The following is a 16,352-nucleotide window of genomic DNA, read 5'->3' on the forward strand; positions in this document are numbered from 1 at the left end:
TCATGAATATTACATCAAAAATTACCCATCACGTACCATTTCAGAGAAATCTTCAATTTTGTCGTGATTTTTTCTTATATTTGGATGCAAACAATTTTTTCTCCCATAAGTGTCTTATCAACAACGGTTTGTGCCGCCTGGGTATGTCCATGCATAAAATCTAGCCAGGTTGGAAGCTGTTTTATGGAAGATGACATCCTGGGCATGTCTGGGCAGGTCTGAACGAGCTTGCGCTGTCTCACCATGCTATAATGGTGGCTTCCATACACCGATCCTGCTCATTTGGTTAATATAGATAGTCCGTGTGTGTATATAGTATCAGTATAGTAAAGTATAGTAGTATAGTAGCTGTAGCAATATAACAGTAAGTAAGCTTGATGCTATAGACGTTTTGGTGTCGGGCAATATGTCTCGTCGGTGTCGTAACAGCCGCGACACATTCTGCTATATCTGTGGGGAATATACACTTACGCCTCAGAGACGTTCGATGACTGCCCTTGTAAAGAAAGCCTATCATCTGTATTTTGGCTGCAAAATAGGTGATCAAGACAAGCAATGGGCGCCTCACATTTGCTGTGCGACATGTGCTGTTAGTCTGAGAGCCTGGCTCAGAGGTACTCGAAAGACGATGCCATTTGCTGTTCCGATGATATGGCGAGAACAGAAAGACCATGTGACGGACTGTTATTTCTGTTTGACTAATGTGTCTGGTTTCTCTGCCAAAAACAAGAAGTCAATTGAATATCCTAATCTGCCTTCAGCAATGAGACCCATGCCACATGATGACAGTCTTCCAGTTCCGAAACCACCAGAGGATTGGACCTTAGACGAACCAGATGAAGAAACTGCAGTGCAGGGTTCTAACAGTGACATTGACCCGGATTTTGAACCATCCTCATCAGGCGATCCACATCTGATAACACAGTCCGAATTGAACGATTTGGTCAGAGATTTGGGTCTGTCAAAAGCAAAAGCTGAGCTGCTAGGTTCGAGACTGCAGGAATGGTGTTTGCTATCACCAGGTACGAAAATTTCTGTGTTTCGAGACCGGCATCATGATATAACCAAATTTTTTGCACAAGTCGACAGTCTCTGTTTCTGTTGTGACATTGAAGGATTGTTCTCGGTCTTTGGTTGTGATCACAACCCGGAAGAGTGGCGTCTTTTCATTGATTCGTCAATGTTAAGCCTGAAAGCTGTTCTGTTGCACAATGGCAACGTTTATCCTTCAGTACCTGTTGGCTATGCAGCACATATGAAAGAAACATATGAGAATATGGAAATGTTACTAAAGTATGTCCAGTATACCAGGTATAACTGGAATATCTGTGGAGACCTCAAAGTCGTTGCTCTGTTACTAGGACTGCAGCTTGGCTATACAAAGTACTGCTGTTTCATCTGCGAATGGGACAGCCGAGACAGAGAGTCGCACTATTCTAGAAAGAACTGGCCACTCCGTAAAAAGTTAGTTCCAGGACAGAAAAATGTAGCACATGAATCGCTTGTTGACCCGACAAAGATATTTTTGCCTCCTCTTCACATTAAACTGGGACTCATGAAGAATTTTGTGAAAGCAATGAACAAGGAAGGGGAAGGTTTTCGTTATTTAAGACAGATGTTCCCAAGAATAACTGATGCCAAGATCAAAGAGGGTATTTTTGTTGGCCCCCAGATCAGACATGTTATGAGTGACAAGCGATTTGAAGATCTGTTAGTTGGGCCGGAAAAAATTGGCTGGAAAGCCTTGAAAGACGTTGTTGACAATTTTCTGGGCAATTACAGAGCCCCAAACTACATTCAGCTGGTAGACAAACTTCTCAAAGCATACAAGAGAATGAAGTGCAATATGTCACTCAAGATTCATTTCCTCCATTCACACTTGGACTTCTTCCCCGCAAATCTCGGTGCTGTGAGTGACGAGCACGGTGAAAGGTTTCATCAAGACATAGCTACGATGGAGAAACGATACCAGGGCAATTGGAATCCGTCAATGCTTGCCGACTATTGTTGGATGCTACAACGTGATGCACCAGACACTGAATATAAAAGAAACTCGGGAGCAAAACACTTTTAATTCTGTTTCATTTAGTCGCTTGTGCGAAACGTAAACTTGACTATATATTTTATTGTCAGTAAACATAAAAATGTCTATTTCTCATAGTTCTTACGTGATGCAGTAAAACCAAAACCATATTTGAGCATACCAAGTTGGTACCTGTCATAATCACCAAAAACTTTTCAGGAATCAAGACTTAACCAAAAAATTGTTGTGCAGTGTATCCTATCGAAAACGTCACTCCATATATTTTTTAAAAATTGCCCCTCAAAAGCAGCCAAAATCATGGCTAAAATGAAGTTATGGATATTTACACCTGCTTTAAAAACAGGTAAAAATGTTTGCATCAAAAGTATGTGTAAACATGCATACTTTATAAGACTTGTAAATATATGCTCTTCTCCCCTAAATATGTCAGGACGTTATTAAGGTGTGTTATAGCCTTAATGCACATTGTTTGTCCATCAATTTGTATTAAAGCACAAGGTTGCATAGAGAGAGGTATGGCCAGTAGGAAAGAGCAAGTATTGATGCCCCTGTATAAGACTTTGGTGAGACTTCATTTAGAATATTGTGTACAATTCTGAGAACGCACCTTCAAAAAGATATAAGGATGGAGTCAGTCAAGAGGAAGTCTACTAAAATGGTGTGTGGTCTTCGTGATAAGGCGTATGGGGACAGACTTAAAGATCTCAATCTGTATACTTTGAAGGAAAGGCAGAAGAGGGGAGATATGATAGAGACATTTAAATACCTAACCAATGTAAATGCGCATGAATCGAGTCTCTTTCATTTGAAAGGAAACTCTGCAATGAGAGGGCATAGGATGAAGTTAAGAGGTGATAGGCTCCGGAGTAATCTCAGGAAATACTTTTTTACAGAAAGGGTGGTAGATGCATGGAACAGTCTCCCGGAAGAGGTGGTGGAGACAGAGACTGTGCCTGAATTCAAGAGGGCCTGGGATAGGCACGTGGGATCTCTCGGAGAAAGAGATAATAGTTACTGCGGATGGGCAGACTAGATGGGCCATTTGGCCTTTATCTGCCATCATTTTTCTGTTTCTACTATAGGCATATTAATATGAGGTGCTACAGGATATACAATAATGAGATGCAAAGCATGCAAAACAGTTCATTACTATTTCTCAACTCCTGCACTATGAGAAAGGGGCATATGCCCCATGAGCAGCTGCGAAAAGCAATTCTAGGAGAGTATTCAAAAGCTGCTCCAGACATGCTTCCTTAATAGCAGATATATTTACAAAGATCCACCAACTAGTGAAGGCTAGAATAGTTATAAAGGCATTATAGAAACATAGAAATATGATGGCAGATAAAGGCCAAATGGCCCATCTAGTCTGCCCATCCAAAAATCTTCTGTGTGCATAAACCTGAGTTGGCAGTTCGGGTGAGAGTTAGACTCATTTCATTTGAGGAAGAGGAAGAGTTTTGAAGACCCAGGATTACTTGTCGCTGATAACTTGGATTTTCTGTTTCATTGTGGGAGATTTTTTTTCACATTTGTTCTCTTGTCGATTACAGTTAAGGCTACCACAGTGTCATCAATTTGAACTACTCAAGGAGGAACTTATCATCTACAGATGTCTGAGATAAGTACTTTTTCTATATATTTTTTCATTGCTGGTTCTTCTTTGTTGTTACATTTAAACATCTTGCCTTGGCTTTGGGTTGGCCAGGAGGGTTATAAGTACTGGCCTTACTGGTGTATTTTGTACCGAGCATTTCACATTAATTTTATAAAGATTACTGATATGCATAAAACACAGTGAGATTTTTCTTTGAGTTGATTGTTTATTGATCGAAAAATCTAAAAACATTTTTACATCTTTTGTTCTTCTAAAATTGCTTGATTATCTTCAATATTCAACTCATTTCCCCAGTTCCCAAGTGGTGCTGCATGCCCTGCTTCTGGATCTCCAGTTAAGCCATTAATGACCTTTTTTGCTGCTTTTTTGTTAGCATAAGCGATTTTGCCATATGCCACACTTTTAATTTGGCTTGGTATGCCAATCAAAGTGGTTGCCCCATAGATGCAAAGCTGCACACAAAGGAGTCATTTCCTTCCTCTGAAGTGCTAGTCAGGCCGAGTAGTCTTTGAACAGGAGAATTCTGTGATTATCAATGGTCCACATGAAACTTAATACTGCAAAAACAAAACTTCTGTGACTTTGGATTTGGGTGCGTCCTTGAAAATTGAATTTTCTTTGTTAATATTAGGTGTTCTTATTGATTCCTCACTCTCATTTAAGGACCAAATCAATTCTCTTGTAAAAAAAAAAAAATGTTTTTTCAGCCTCCATATTTTAAGGAGAGTCAGAACATGTTTTCACCAACAACACTTTTCTGTTTTAGTCTAATCTGTTATATTTGCCCGTCTGGATTACCGCCTAAACCATTACCGCTCATCCAGATCAAGAAGAACTCAAAACCTATTCACCTTCCCACCTAATAATGGAACCCGTCTTAAGAAACTATACGACAGCCTTCTAGCGACACAGGCAGCAAAAATTGACCCCACAATCACCAAACTAATGATCAATACAACAGACATCAAAGTGTTTCGAAAAGAAATCAAAACATTTCTATTCAGAAAACACGTCATTACCAACTAATATCCTCCCTTTATGCACAAGCTCTCCCTCGATAGAATAACACATTAATTCAATTCTTAGAACCTTTCCTATCATACATACTCTGATTCCTATATAAACATTTTCCACACTATCCAATAAATTTCTTACTTCATTATTAGGTAACTTCCAATCTGTAAACCGTATATACTGATAATCTCCACTATATTCTGTTATCACTTGATTCCTTTGATATGTAATTCTCAAAATTGAATCCTCTACCACACCATTTAATGTACATGAATCACTGTTATGTAATTTATCTAGATAATCTTTATTACGCAATTCTTTTGGTAATTCCTATAATTTGTATTCCGCCTTGAACAATATATAATGTATAATGTATTCGAAATTAATTTTCCTATGAACTGTTTTCCTACCTTCTTCTACTCTATGTTTATAACCTAACTAATTTATTTTTCTCAAGTACTTTAGCAAGAATGTGAGCCTTTGGGACAGTCAGGGAACTCTAAGTACTTTCTCTTCATCTTAATTAATTTTACTTATTGCATTTCTTCTGTTTCTACTGTAAACCGCTTAGAACCTCACGGTACAGCGGTATATAAGAAATAAAATTATTATTATTATTATTTGTGTTTATCTAAGGCCAGCTTGTTAAGACTCCAACTGATACAAAATACTGCGGCCAGACTTAACTTTGGTAAGAATAAATTTGACCACATGTCTCCATTGCTCCAATGACTCGGAGATTATTTCTAAGAGACCTATTCTTCTGCTCTTCCATTCAGTTGCAAAGTGTTGCGCTCTCCTTTTGTAGATCTTCTATTTGGCAAGTCACCCTTGTGGTCTCATCCTCTTGTTCAGATACCTTAATTTCCATTTCTGTAAAACATCAGGAGTGTGAGTCAAATTTTTCATTAATTTCATCTATTGCCGAATGAAATTTGTTGAAATGGTCTTCCAATGCAGCTGTGACTGAGCGAGATATCTCCTGGACCCACTCTTCCTCTGATACAGTAATGGTAGCATCACCATCCACCATTTTGGGAACACTTGGAGAGATTTTGCCTCGAGCAGCTTTGGAGGTTTTAGTGGGCATGCCATAGTTTTACCACTTGTAAGTTGAATGGCTAGGCTCCTTATTCCCTGAATATCCTGATGCCATCAAATCTTCAAAATACAAGCCCCACAAAAAAAGATAATTAGCTGATTTTATCAGGTACTGCACAAAGCTCCTTTCTGTTTCTGCTTGCTAGGAGACCAGCATGTGACCTCCCTAGTGGTAGTCTTACAGTACTAGGCAGCTTGACCCCTAGTGATAGTACTACGAGATTGCATTTCATTCTTCTGATGTATACCCTATCATGCTACATAAATATCTTCTATATAAGCTACATAGCAAGTACAACAGTTTTACTTTGCTTGTTTGGTAAACTGCTCTTAGTACGGTTGTATAACTACAAAATAAGTGGTATACAAATCCCAATGCCTTCCCTTCCTTTTTAGAGAGCAAATTTCAGTGCATTAAGGTCAGTGGATTTTAACTTTTGTTTTTGCAATTACTATGAATGCTAGTTGCAAGCTTTAAGTCCTTATGTACCTGCATATAATATATTTATGTAAACCGCTTTGGGTGTACCCACAGAAAGGCAAATCCATGACCCTTTACACTTTATTACCTTGGGTGGTACTCAGTTTATAAAGGAGGTTATCTTCCAATTCTTTCATCTTCCTCTTATTAAATGTTACATCTTCTATAAGTTTGATTCGTTCTGACTCAAGCTCCTATTAATTAGAAACACAGACATGATATAAACATTAAATGCCATCAGGACAATACTCAAAAGTTTAAATTACAGTTCAAATTCTGCTGCTGCTCCTTGGGCTAATCATTTACTCTTCCATTACCTCAGACAGATAAACTCTTTGAGAAGAGTACCTGAATGTAACTTACCTTGAGCTGCTACTGAAAAAGATGTAAGTCAAATCTGAATTAATCATAATACAGCAGTACTGGGCTATTTAAATTGCTAAACTTTCTAATACTAACCCTAACCCAGGATAAAGTTAGCCCTAAATATTAGCCAGATAGTGGCAATATCAGGCCTATGCTAAAAGGTTAATGCTGGTATGATTACAGTACTACCTATACCGGTATATTCAACACTGCCACTTATATGGTTGTAGCACTTGTACACAGCTAACTCCTGCCTATACCTGCAGGCAGCTTAGTAGTGTTTTACTCTGACCTGTCGGTGTGGCTTCCTCAGGAAAGAGGAAGGCCTTTCAGGTAAAAACAGACCTAGGCCCCCGCCTAGTCTGCCCAGGCCACACTGAGATAAGTTTACCAAGTATGGGAGACACAGTCCAGGTATTGTTAAACTATCAATTCTAGGCTTTATTGGGTAAGTGGTCTGAGCACCGTCAGCCCCAATCATGAAATTCATAAATCAGTTGTCAGAAATGTCCAAAGTTCAAGTATGGCATGCAATATAATTTCCCTGGACTTTCTCTGGTTAAGGTCAGTCCTCTTCACCAGGGTTCGGGTAAGTAGAAATGCCATGAAAAACAGATTCATACAAGAAAAGAAAACTGCAAACACAGTAGCAAAACTTTGGAGCTAAAACCCCTAGTCCCCAGCTAACCTTGCAGGGTATAGTGTCCAGCTCTCAGCCCTTGCTCAGGTGGTTAACAGGGTTTATCAGCAACAGCTGAGCTTTTCTGTAGACTTAGCACAGCAGGGTGCTTTAGACAAGGTACTATTGTTGCAGAGGCTTTATCATAGAAACTTCACAGGTTTAAATTTACAGCTTTTCAGCAAACAGAGGCTTTTTCCTTCTCTCCTTGATTAGAGTCACCTGGTCTCTGCTTGCAGAGAGCCAGCACACAAACACAGTTTACTAAGACAGGTTCTTTCCTTCCCTTTAGCTTAGGAACTAACCTCCATCCACTCTGGGTTAAAGCTGGCATCTAGAGGCAATTCAGCAGTGTCCATTGCCTCGGCTCCTACCATGCTCTCAGCAGCTGATCTCAGGCTAGGCAAGTCCTCAGCCATATCCATGTCCTCACTCCTCCCCTCTCCTTCTTGGGCATGCTCCTGCTGGTGCCTCTGTCTCTCCTCTCTCCCCTCTACTGTGATTCAGGGCTCTGCTTTTACGTGTGTCCCTAGGAGGAGGGGGGTTGGGCTGAAAATCTCTAGGGAAATAAAGCTGGTTTCTCCAAGGCTGACAATAGTGTGAATACCCTGCAAGACCAGGTTTCCACTTCTCAGTAAAAGTCCTAACAGGCTTTCTGGTATATTTACTCTGATATGGCACATTCTGCTGAATACCCTTAGGCTCATACCCTTCCTGCTCTATCTCACTGTCTGAGGGGTAGTCAGCCATTTCTATATCATTACTTTTAACCTGGTCAGCTCTCCTGCCCAGGGACCGTGTTCTGCTTTTATTAATCATAGTGACAAAGCTGGCCATGGGTTTGTCACACACTGAATACACAGATTGGGTTAAATGCCATCAATACCTCAATCTGCTAGGTAAACTACTCTGAGAAATATTCCATATACAATTGCCCATGTCCAAATCTATTGTTTCTGTGTAGAGAGGATGAGATCCTATGCTGCCTTGTTTGTTCAAGTAGAATAAGTCCTCATCCACACCAACAATCAGGTGGCAAATTTGATTTTGAAGTTGATCCTGGAATGTGTGGAGAGCATTGTGAATTGCTCAGAGTTCCAGGAGATTGATGTGGATAGTTTTCTCATGAGCAGTCCAGACCCTTTGAATGTGGAAGCCTTCGAGATGAGCTTCCCAGCCTAGCATTGGAGCATCTGTGGTTAGAAGTTTCTTGTGAGGAGATGGTTGGAAGGGGAAACCTTGGAAGAGGTTGGATGGAATCATCCACCATTGGAGGGAATAACAAAGTCCGGCATAACTTGGAGCATATAAAGATCCAGTGGCTTGAGACCACTGGGTTGACAGAATCCATTATGGAATTCAGAGGTATAGATGTGTGAACAGAGTGACATGAACTGTCAAAGTCATGTAACCCAGAAGTCATAGAATTTGATGTGCCATTATGCGTGGTGGAAGGAGTCAGACTCAGATGAAGGAAATTGTTGAGTTTCTGTTGAGCTAGTAAAGCTTGTTCTTGAGAAGTGTCTAAGAGAGCCCCTATGAACTCTAAGGTTTGAGTTGGCTGCTGCAAGTCCTAGGACATCCAGAAAACAAACTGTTTAGATGATGGCATGCTGAGCTAGTTGCAATGATGAAATCTTGATCAGATAGAGAAATAGGTGAAACCCCCATGAGCAAAGAGTTGCAGCTACTACCACAAGGTATTTCATGAAGACTCTTGGTGCTGAGGATAGGCTGAAAAGTAGGACTTTGTATTGAAAATGACAGCTAACTCAAAATTAAAAATATTTCCTATGGTCAGGTAGTATCGATATGTGAATGTATGTTTCTTTGAGGTCTAGAGAGCAAAGCCAATTATTCATCTCCAACAATAAGAATGTTCCCAGAGAGACCATGCAAAACTTCTCCTTCACTAAGTATTTGTTGAGCACACCGAGGATGAGAATTAGGCAAAGAACTCCCATCTTTTTCAGTATCAGGAACTTGATCTATTGCATTGAGCTGGAGGAGGGCTGAGAGCTCTTAGTGGTCCTCTGGAGGAAACTGAAAAGATACTTACTTACTAAAGAGCGACAAATCGCCAGGTCCGGATGGCATTCACCCAAGGGTACTCAAGGAACTAAGGAACGTAATAGCAGAGCCACTTCGCCAAATATGTAACCTATCCTTAAAAACTGGAGAGATCCCGGAGGATTGGAAAATTGCAAATGTCACACCCATCTTCAAGAAGGGTTCAAGGGGGGACCCGGGGAACTACAGGCCGGTGAGCTTGACCTCGGTCCCGGGAAAAATGATGGAAGCACTGATTAAGGACAGTATCTGTGAACACATAGAAATCAATGGACAGCTAAAGTCGAGCCAGCACGGCTTCTGCAAGGGTAGGTCATGCCTCACAAACTTATTGTACTTCTTTGAGGGGGTAAACAGACAGGTGGATAAAGGGGAATCCATTGACATCATTTACCTTGACTTTCAAAAAGCCTTTGACAAGGTACCGCACGAAAGACTGCTTAAAAAGCTGTGGAGACACGGGGTGCAAGGGGAGGTCCACCGATGGATCAAAAACTGGCTGGCAGACAGGAAACAGATGGTTGGAGTGAAGGGCCATTACTCAGACTGGCATGGGGTCACGAGCGGAGTTCCGCAGGGGTCGGTGCTGGGACCGCTCCTGTTCAATATATTTATTAATGACCTGGAGGCGGGAACAAATTGCAAAGTTATTAAATTTGCGGATGACACCAAACTCTATCGCAGGGTTGAAACCATGGAAGACTGCGAAGATCTGCAAAGGGACCTAACGACGCTAGAAGAATGGGCCAAAAAATGGCAAATGAACTTTAACGTAGGGAAATGCAAGGTCATGCATGTAGGGAAAAAGAACCCGATGTTCAGCTACAAAATGGGAGGATCACTGCTAGGGGTAAGTAACCTTGAAAGAGACCTGGGAGTGATGGTGGACACGTCTTTGAAGGCGTCGGCACAGTGCGCCACAGCCTCAAGAAAAGCAAACAAAATGTTGGCTATCATTAAGAAGGGTATCACAACCAGGACAAAGGAGGTCATCCTGCCACTGTATCGTGCAATGGTGCGACCGCATCTGGAGTACTGTGTCCAGTATTGGTCGCCGTACCTCAAAAAGGACATGGCGGTACTTGAGGGAGTCCAGAGAAGAGCAACTAAACTGATAAGAGGTATGAAAAACCTCTCATATACTGACAGACTGAAAAAGCTGGGGCTGTTCTCCCTGGAAAAGCGGAGACTTAGAGGAGACATGATAGAAACCTTCAAGATCCTGAAGGGTATAGAAAAAGTAGACAGGGACAGATTTTTCAGATTATGGGGAACCACAAGTACAAGGGGGCACTCGGAAAAATTAAAAGGAGACAGGTTTAAAACAAATGCCAGAAAGTTCTTTTTCACCCTGAGGGTGGTGGACACATGGAACGCGCTTCCGGAGGCTGTGATAGGCCGGAGCACGTTACAAGGCTTCAAAGAAGGTTTGGATAGGTTCCTAGAGGATAAAGGAATTGAGGGGTACAGATAAGAGTAGCGGTAGGTTATAGGGATAGTCTGGGACCATTGCTCAGGCAATGGGCCTGATGGGCCGCCGCGGGAGCGGACCGCTGGGCAAGATGGACCTCTGGTCTGCCTCAGCGGAGGCAACTTCTTATGTTCTTATGGTGGGTGGTTTGGGCATTTTTTCAGTAAGTGTAGAGCATAATCCTGATAAACACAGGTTGGAGTGTTTGTACTCAAAAGAGAACTTTTCTGAAATACCTCAGCCCCACCACTCCACCGCTATAATAGTTTTTTAAGCGGGAGATTTATGTGGTGCCTCATCATTGGTAGATCATTTAAAGCGCCATGAGTATGTGCTTTTTTACTTTTTTACTTTTTCTATTTAAATTTTTTGTTAATTTTTATTAATTTCATAAATAAGCAATAAATAAGTAAATAAATAAGCGGATGTAAAAGTAAATAGAATTTGTATACTTAGCTTCTACACACAGCTCAACCTGGGAGTATGACCCGACATGTTTCGCACCATCGGTGCTGTCTCAAGGGTCTCCCTAGGTGGCCGTAGTCATCCGACTCACTAGATTGAAGTCTTTTCACAGACTTCAATCTAGTGAGTCGGATGACTACGGCCACCTAGGGAGACCCTTGAGACAGCACCGATGGTGCGAAACATGTCGGGTCATACTCCCAGGTTGAGCTGTGTGTAGAAGCTAAGTATACAAATTCTATTTACTTTTACATCCACTTATTTATTTACTTATTTATTGCTTATTTATGAAATTAATAAAAATTAACAAAAAATTTAAATAGAAAAAGTAAAAAAGTAAAAAAGCACATACTCATGGCGCTTTAAATGATCTACCAATGATGAGGCACCACATAAATCTCCCGCTTAAAAAACTATTATAGCGGTGGAGTGGTGGGGCTGAGGTATTTCAGAAAAGTTCTCTTTTGAGTACAAACACTCCAACCTGTGTTTATTTGGTTACATACTTCAGTGGGTTGGCTACATTTCTAATAGATACTGGTTTTGAGGGAATAGAGCATAATCCTGAGCCACTGATGTTATAAGAGTCCAGTACTGTTGGAAATGATATAGTCTCCCTCCGATGGGGAGACTTGGAGGGAGATCGAACAAGACTTTGGCCATGCTCTCCAGAAAGAGGTCAAAAGAATGACACTTGTTTAGATTGAGACTGAGATTGTGATTTTTTTCTGTCTTTGTTGTCTAGGCCGCCTCTGGTCATTGGACATCATAGACAAGGAAGGCTGGTTGTAGGGACACCTGTAATATGAGGTGCATCTGGAAGAGGTAGTGTATCTTTGAGACGACTGAGATGTTTCAGCTGTAAAAAGAGTTGCCATGCAGTCATTGTGCTTCTCAATCTTGTCAGCAGCCTGTTCAATGCATTTTCCAAAGAGATCATCTCCTTTGTGGGGAACGTTGGAGACATATTCTTGAATGAAAGTCTCGAGATCAGAAACACGTAGAAACATGATAGCGTTACAACAAGGAAAATCTCATAATTTTGATAAAATATGGGGACCATTTACTACTTACTTTAATGATCAGATGTCTTAAGCACATGATTAGTCTATATTTGGGTTAGGGTGGGAAACAGGTATAATATTGGTTATGGAAATATTGACAATATGGGGGGATATTTATTTATTATATTTATAAGAACATATGTTTGTAATTACAAGTGATTTGTGAAAATTTGTTGTATTGTTTTTAATTACACTTGTTGTAAGAATTAAAAAGAAATAAAGAATTTTTTTTAAAAAAGAAACACGTAGCCAATCCAATTTCTCATTGCAACAGCCACCAGTTGGAGTGAAGGCAAGTGGTCATCCACACATTGACTTGTGTCGAGGAAGAAGAAGTCTGGAAGGACGCTGAGGCATGATTATCATCGGAGACAGGTTTACGCTTCTTAGCCATTGATTAAGATTGGGGGGGTGGGGGGCTGCTGGAGTGTGAAGGGGGGTCCGGGGGGATTCGGTCCATGGAGATAGGGGCCGGGAGGAGGTTGTCCAACAGGAGAGCTTGGGCTCCCTCCTGCCGGTGAGAGGTTTGGGGAGGAGGTTGTCCAGCAGGAGGGCTTGGGCTCCCATCCTGCCAGTGAGCGGTTCAGGGGGGGAAGTTGTCACAGTGGGGAGGGTTTCTTTCCAGTAGGAGGGCTTGGGCTACTTCCTGCCGGTAATTACGGGGGGGGGGAGGGTCCTTCAGCAAGAGAGATTAGGCATCTCTCCTGCCGCGATCATTGCGGGGGGGAGGGGAGGATGGTTTCAGGATTTTTTTTTTCCCAATTCTTTATTCATTTTTAATAAACTTACAATAAGTATAACAGCATTTATAGCATTTTAAACTCAAATACATCACTTAACATTCTGTTAAAACTCCATATCAGAATTTATCCCCCCTCCCCCCTACTCATTAAATTGAAGAAAACCTACCATAAACCCCATTCCTCTACTCAAAAACCCTTCCTCCCCTATCCTGGATGTGCATTTTTTAAGGGGAAAAATAATATTCAATCATTTATTTATTATTTTATTGATCATTTATTATTCTATTGTCCATTGATTCTTGCTTTTGGAAATCAATATGGGGGGGTCAAATAAATTGTATGTTGGAAAATCCAGTGGCATTATCCTATGATACTGTGCTGTTTGGTATGTCAATGAGTGCTAAGAGCCAAATATCATCTAAGAATAACAGGCTTCTACTTATTATGGCAGGGGTTGCCATACAACAGATGACGAGTAATTGGAAAAAATGGAAGAGACTTAATTACAGTTTTTAGTGGAACTCTCTATGTCACATTTATAAAATGGAAAGAACAACAGCCGCACAGCAGGGGAATTTTAGAAAATTTCAGATTTGGGAGCCATTAACAAAATATTGTAATGATTGAATATTATTTTTCCCCTTAAAAATGGTTCCAGGATTCTGTAACCGGTGTTGTTTTTGACATACACCTGTTAGAGAATCCTGCTTTTAAGCAAAGGACTGGCCCCTCCTTTGCCTGCCATGATCGATTGCGGGGGACGACGATTCCAGGATTCTGTAACCGGTGTTGTTTTTAGGCGAAGGACTGGCCCTCCTTTTTTTAGGCGAAGGACTGGCCCTCCTTCACCTAAAAGGTCTTGTTTTGGGCGTTTGGGACTTCGGCGATTTTTTGGTCGGGAATGTGTGTTAAGAATAAACGTAGTGGCAGTCTGGGCGATTACATTGCTGAACGTAGAGGTAGGCCATTCTAAAAAAAAAAAAAAAAACTCATTTTGGATTTTTTGTTTTTTGAATGGACATGCCTACTTTCTGCATCTAAGGACTTAGGCCAAAAGGGGACTTAGACGTTTCCTTTGATTACACCCCTCCACATTTCTTATGAATAAGCAAATGTCTCAAATCACATTCAGTCTTATTTCCTTAGTCCATAACCTAATCAATGTTGTCAGTCTTGCAATGCTTTTTAATTAAAGATTAATGTATTAGTGGAGGCAAGAAAAGTTTCAGCCTTACAGACTTACCTGTTTCTCAGTAAGAATAACTCTTCCTAGTAACTGGTTCTCAAGTCCTTTCATTGTAACAGTAAAATCAATTACTGAAGATTTAGCATTAATCTCAGGAGTAAAGGCAGGATTTGGGAGCTTTGTAGTAATATATAATTTAAAGTCACTCATTATATCCACTTCTTTATCTCCAACTTTGACCTAGTTGACAAGAGGATTAAGGATTTAATTATAAAGAATTCTCAAAAGAAACAACATTTACATTTTTTATACTTAAATCTTTTATTGATTTTCAATTTAAATTTCAAGTATTACACTTGTACAGAAAGCAATAATAGGATAGATATTAAATACAATGTAAATATAACTCATAAGTTAATAAATTTACTATTTATGCTCAAGTCCTCAACTTGGATCCAAGAATCAAGAAAAAATGGCAAAAATAAAATTACTAATAGTTATAAAAGAACTGAAAGCTTAGCACTGAAGTGAGGTCCAATAATCAAATTATAGGGCTCAAAGGTTGCTTACATTTAGACGAGACATTGCCACAAAATTGGATAATTGGGATGGTTCAAAAAACACATACTTAAGAGTACGGTAACACACAATACATTTACACGGATGTCTTAAATAAAAGGTCGCCCCTAAAGATATCACCCCAGGTTTCAAAAGAAGAAATTCACGGCGGCGCCTCTGCGTCTCCCGTGCCAAGTCTGGAAACATTTGTATTCTGTAACCAAGAAAACTTTTTTGTCTATTTTTAAAGTAAAGCTTTAACAACCATGTTTTATCAATAGGTAAAGCTAAGGTAATAATCATAGTGGCTGATGATGCTAAGTCCTTCTCAGATGTCTCTAAAATTTGTGAGATATTTAAATCCGTGAGAATAGTGGTAACGATTCTTCAGGTATCTCCAGAATTTCCACTAGATATCTCTAAGCATATCTCTAGGAGTTACCAAATCAAGTTTTGGAAAGTTAATTAACCTTAAATTGTTACTACGTGAATTGTTCTCAAGCATTTCAATCTTCTTCCTTAGATTAATATTATCTTCAACTAAAGTCTCTTGCAATTGTTTCGATGTTATAATTTCCTTTTCTATTTTCTGAATGGATGAGTTAGAAGTATTCATTTCTTTCCTTATGTCCTTCAGTTCTTTATTATGTTCCTTAATTTTCCCTTCAATTTGTTGAAAAGTAGGAGTAATATTTTTTACAAAATCAGCCATTAGGTCCCAAATGGAATCTAGGGTTACTTCAGCAGGTTTAATCAATACAATTGGAGTTTGTGTGAGTGTAAAGTGCTCACCATTCTGAAGATTTTCTTCGGGGCATGTCTTCTGTCCTTCCCCCTCATACAAAGATGGTACTGCCCCAGATATCTCCATGGGGGCCCTTATGATACGAGCCCCAGCCTCCAAACTCTCCTGAAGATCCTTGCTTGCCTCTGGAGAGGAGAATACCTCCATATCCGGGGTTTCCCCACCCCTGGGGGAGCTGGTAATCTGAGGCTGCGGGGGCGTAGCCCTATCATCGGGGCTTAGAGTGGTATCGGGCCCAAGAGTGTCCACCGCGGGTTCGCCATCCGATGCTACTGAGACCTCCTGCATACGCCTCAGAAGATCTTGAAAATTACTGAGACCCGGAGCTCCAGAGCGCCGCGAGGCAAAAGCAGCACTCCGGCCCCTTAGGCATCGCGGTAAGTGAAATATACCGCTAGAAATTCGTTCCAAAAAGTCGCTATCTGAGACGAGCAACTCAGCGCGTCCTGCTCTCAATCGCCATCTTGGATACCGCTTCGTTAAAAAGCCACATTTACATTTTTTAAACATCTTGGTTTTATCAAAGAACTTACTAGACTAACAAAATTCAAAACTATGATGTTGTTAGGTGCATTGACTCATGCTCGAGTCCTAGCAACTTGATGAATTGCAGTTCTAAAAAGAAATCGGTTTTGTGCTAGTCTGGAAAGGTCTTCCGGTGTCATCCCCATGGTTATTTTCAACATG

The 16,352-nt window shown here is 40.5% G+C and overlaps 1 protein-coding gene across 1 annotated transcript in view; it reads right to left on the reverse strand.

The window, feature by feature from the left end:
- Positions 1-16,352, reverse strand: part of DNAH8 (dynein axonemal heavy chain 8) — a 1,666,792-nt gene that overhangs the window by 158,519 nt on the left and 1,491,921 nt on the right. Inside the window, 2 exon segments of the mRNA XM_033937418.1 lie at positions 6,347-6,452; positions 14,360-14,542. Of these exon segments, the coding sequence (XP_033793309.1) occupies positions 6,347-6,452; positions 14,360-14,542 (289 nt within the window).

The sequence above is a fragment of the Geotrypetes seraphini genome, chromosome 3, assembly GCF_902459505.1.
Source record: "Geotrypetes seraphini chromosome 3, aGeoSer1.1, whole genome shotgun sequence".
In the NCBI taxonomy this organism is placed as follows: domain Eukaryota; kingdom Metazoa; phylum Chordata; class Amphibia; order Gymnophiona; family Dermophiidae; genus Geotrypetes; species Geotrypetes seraphini.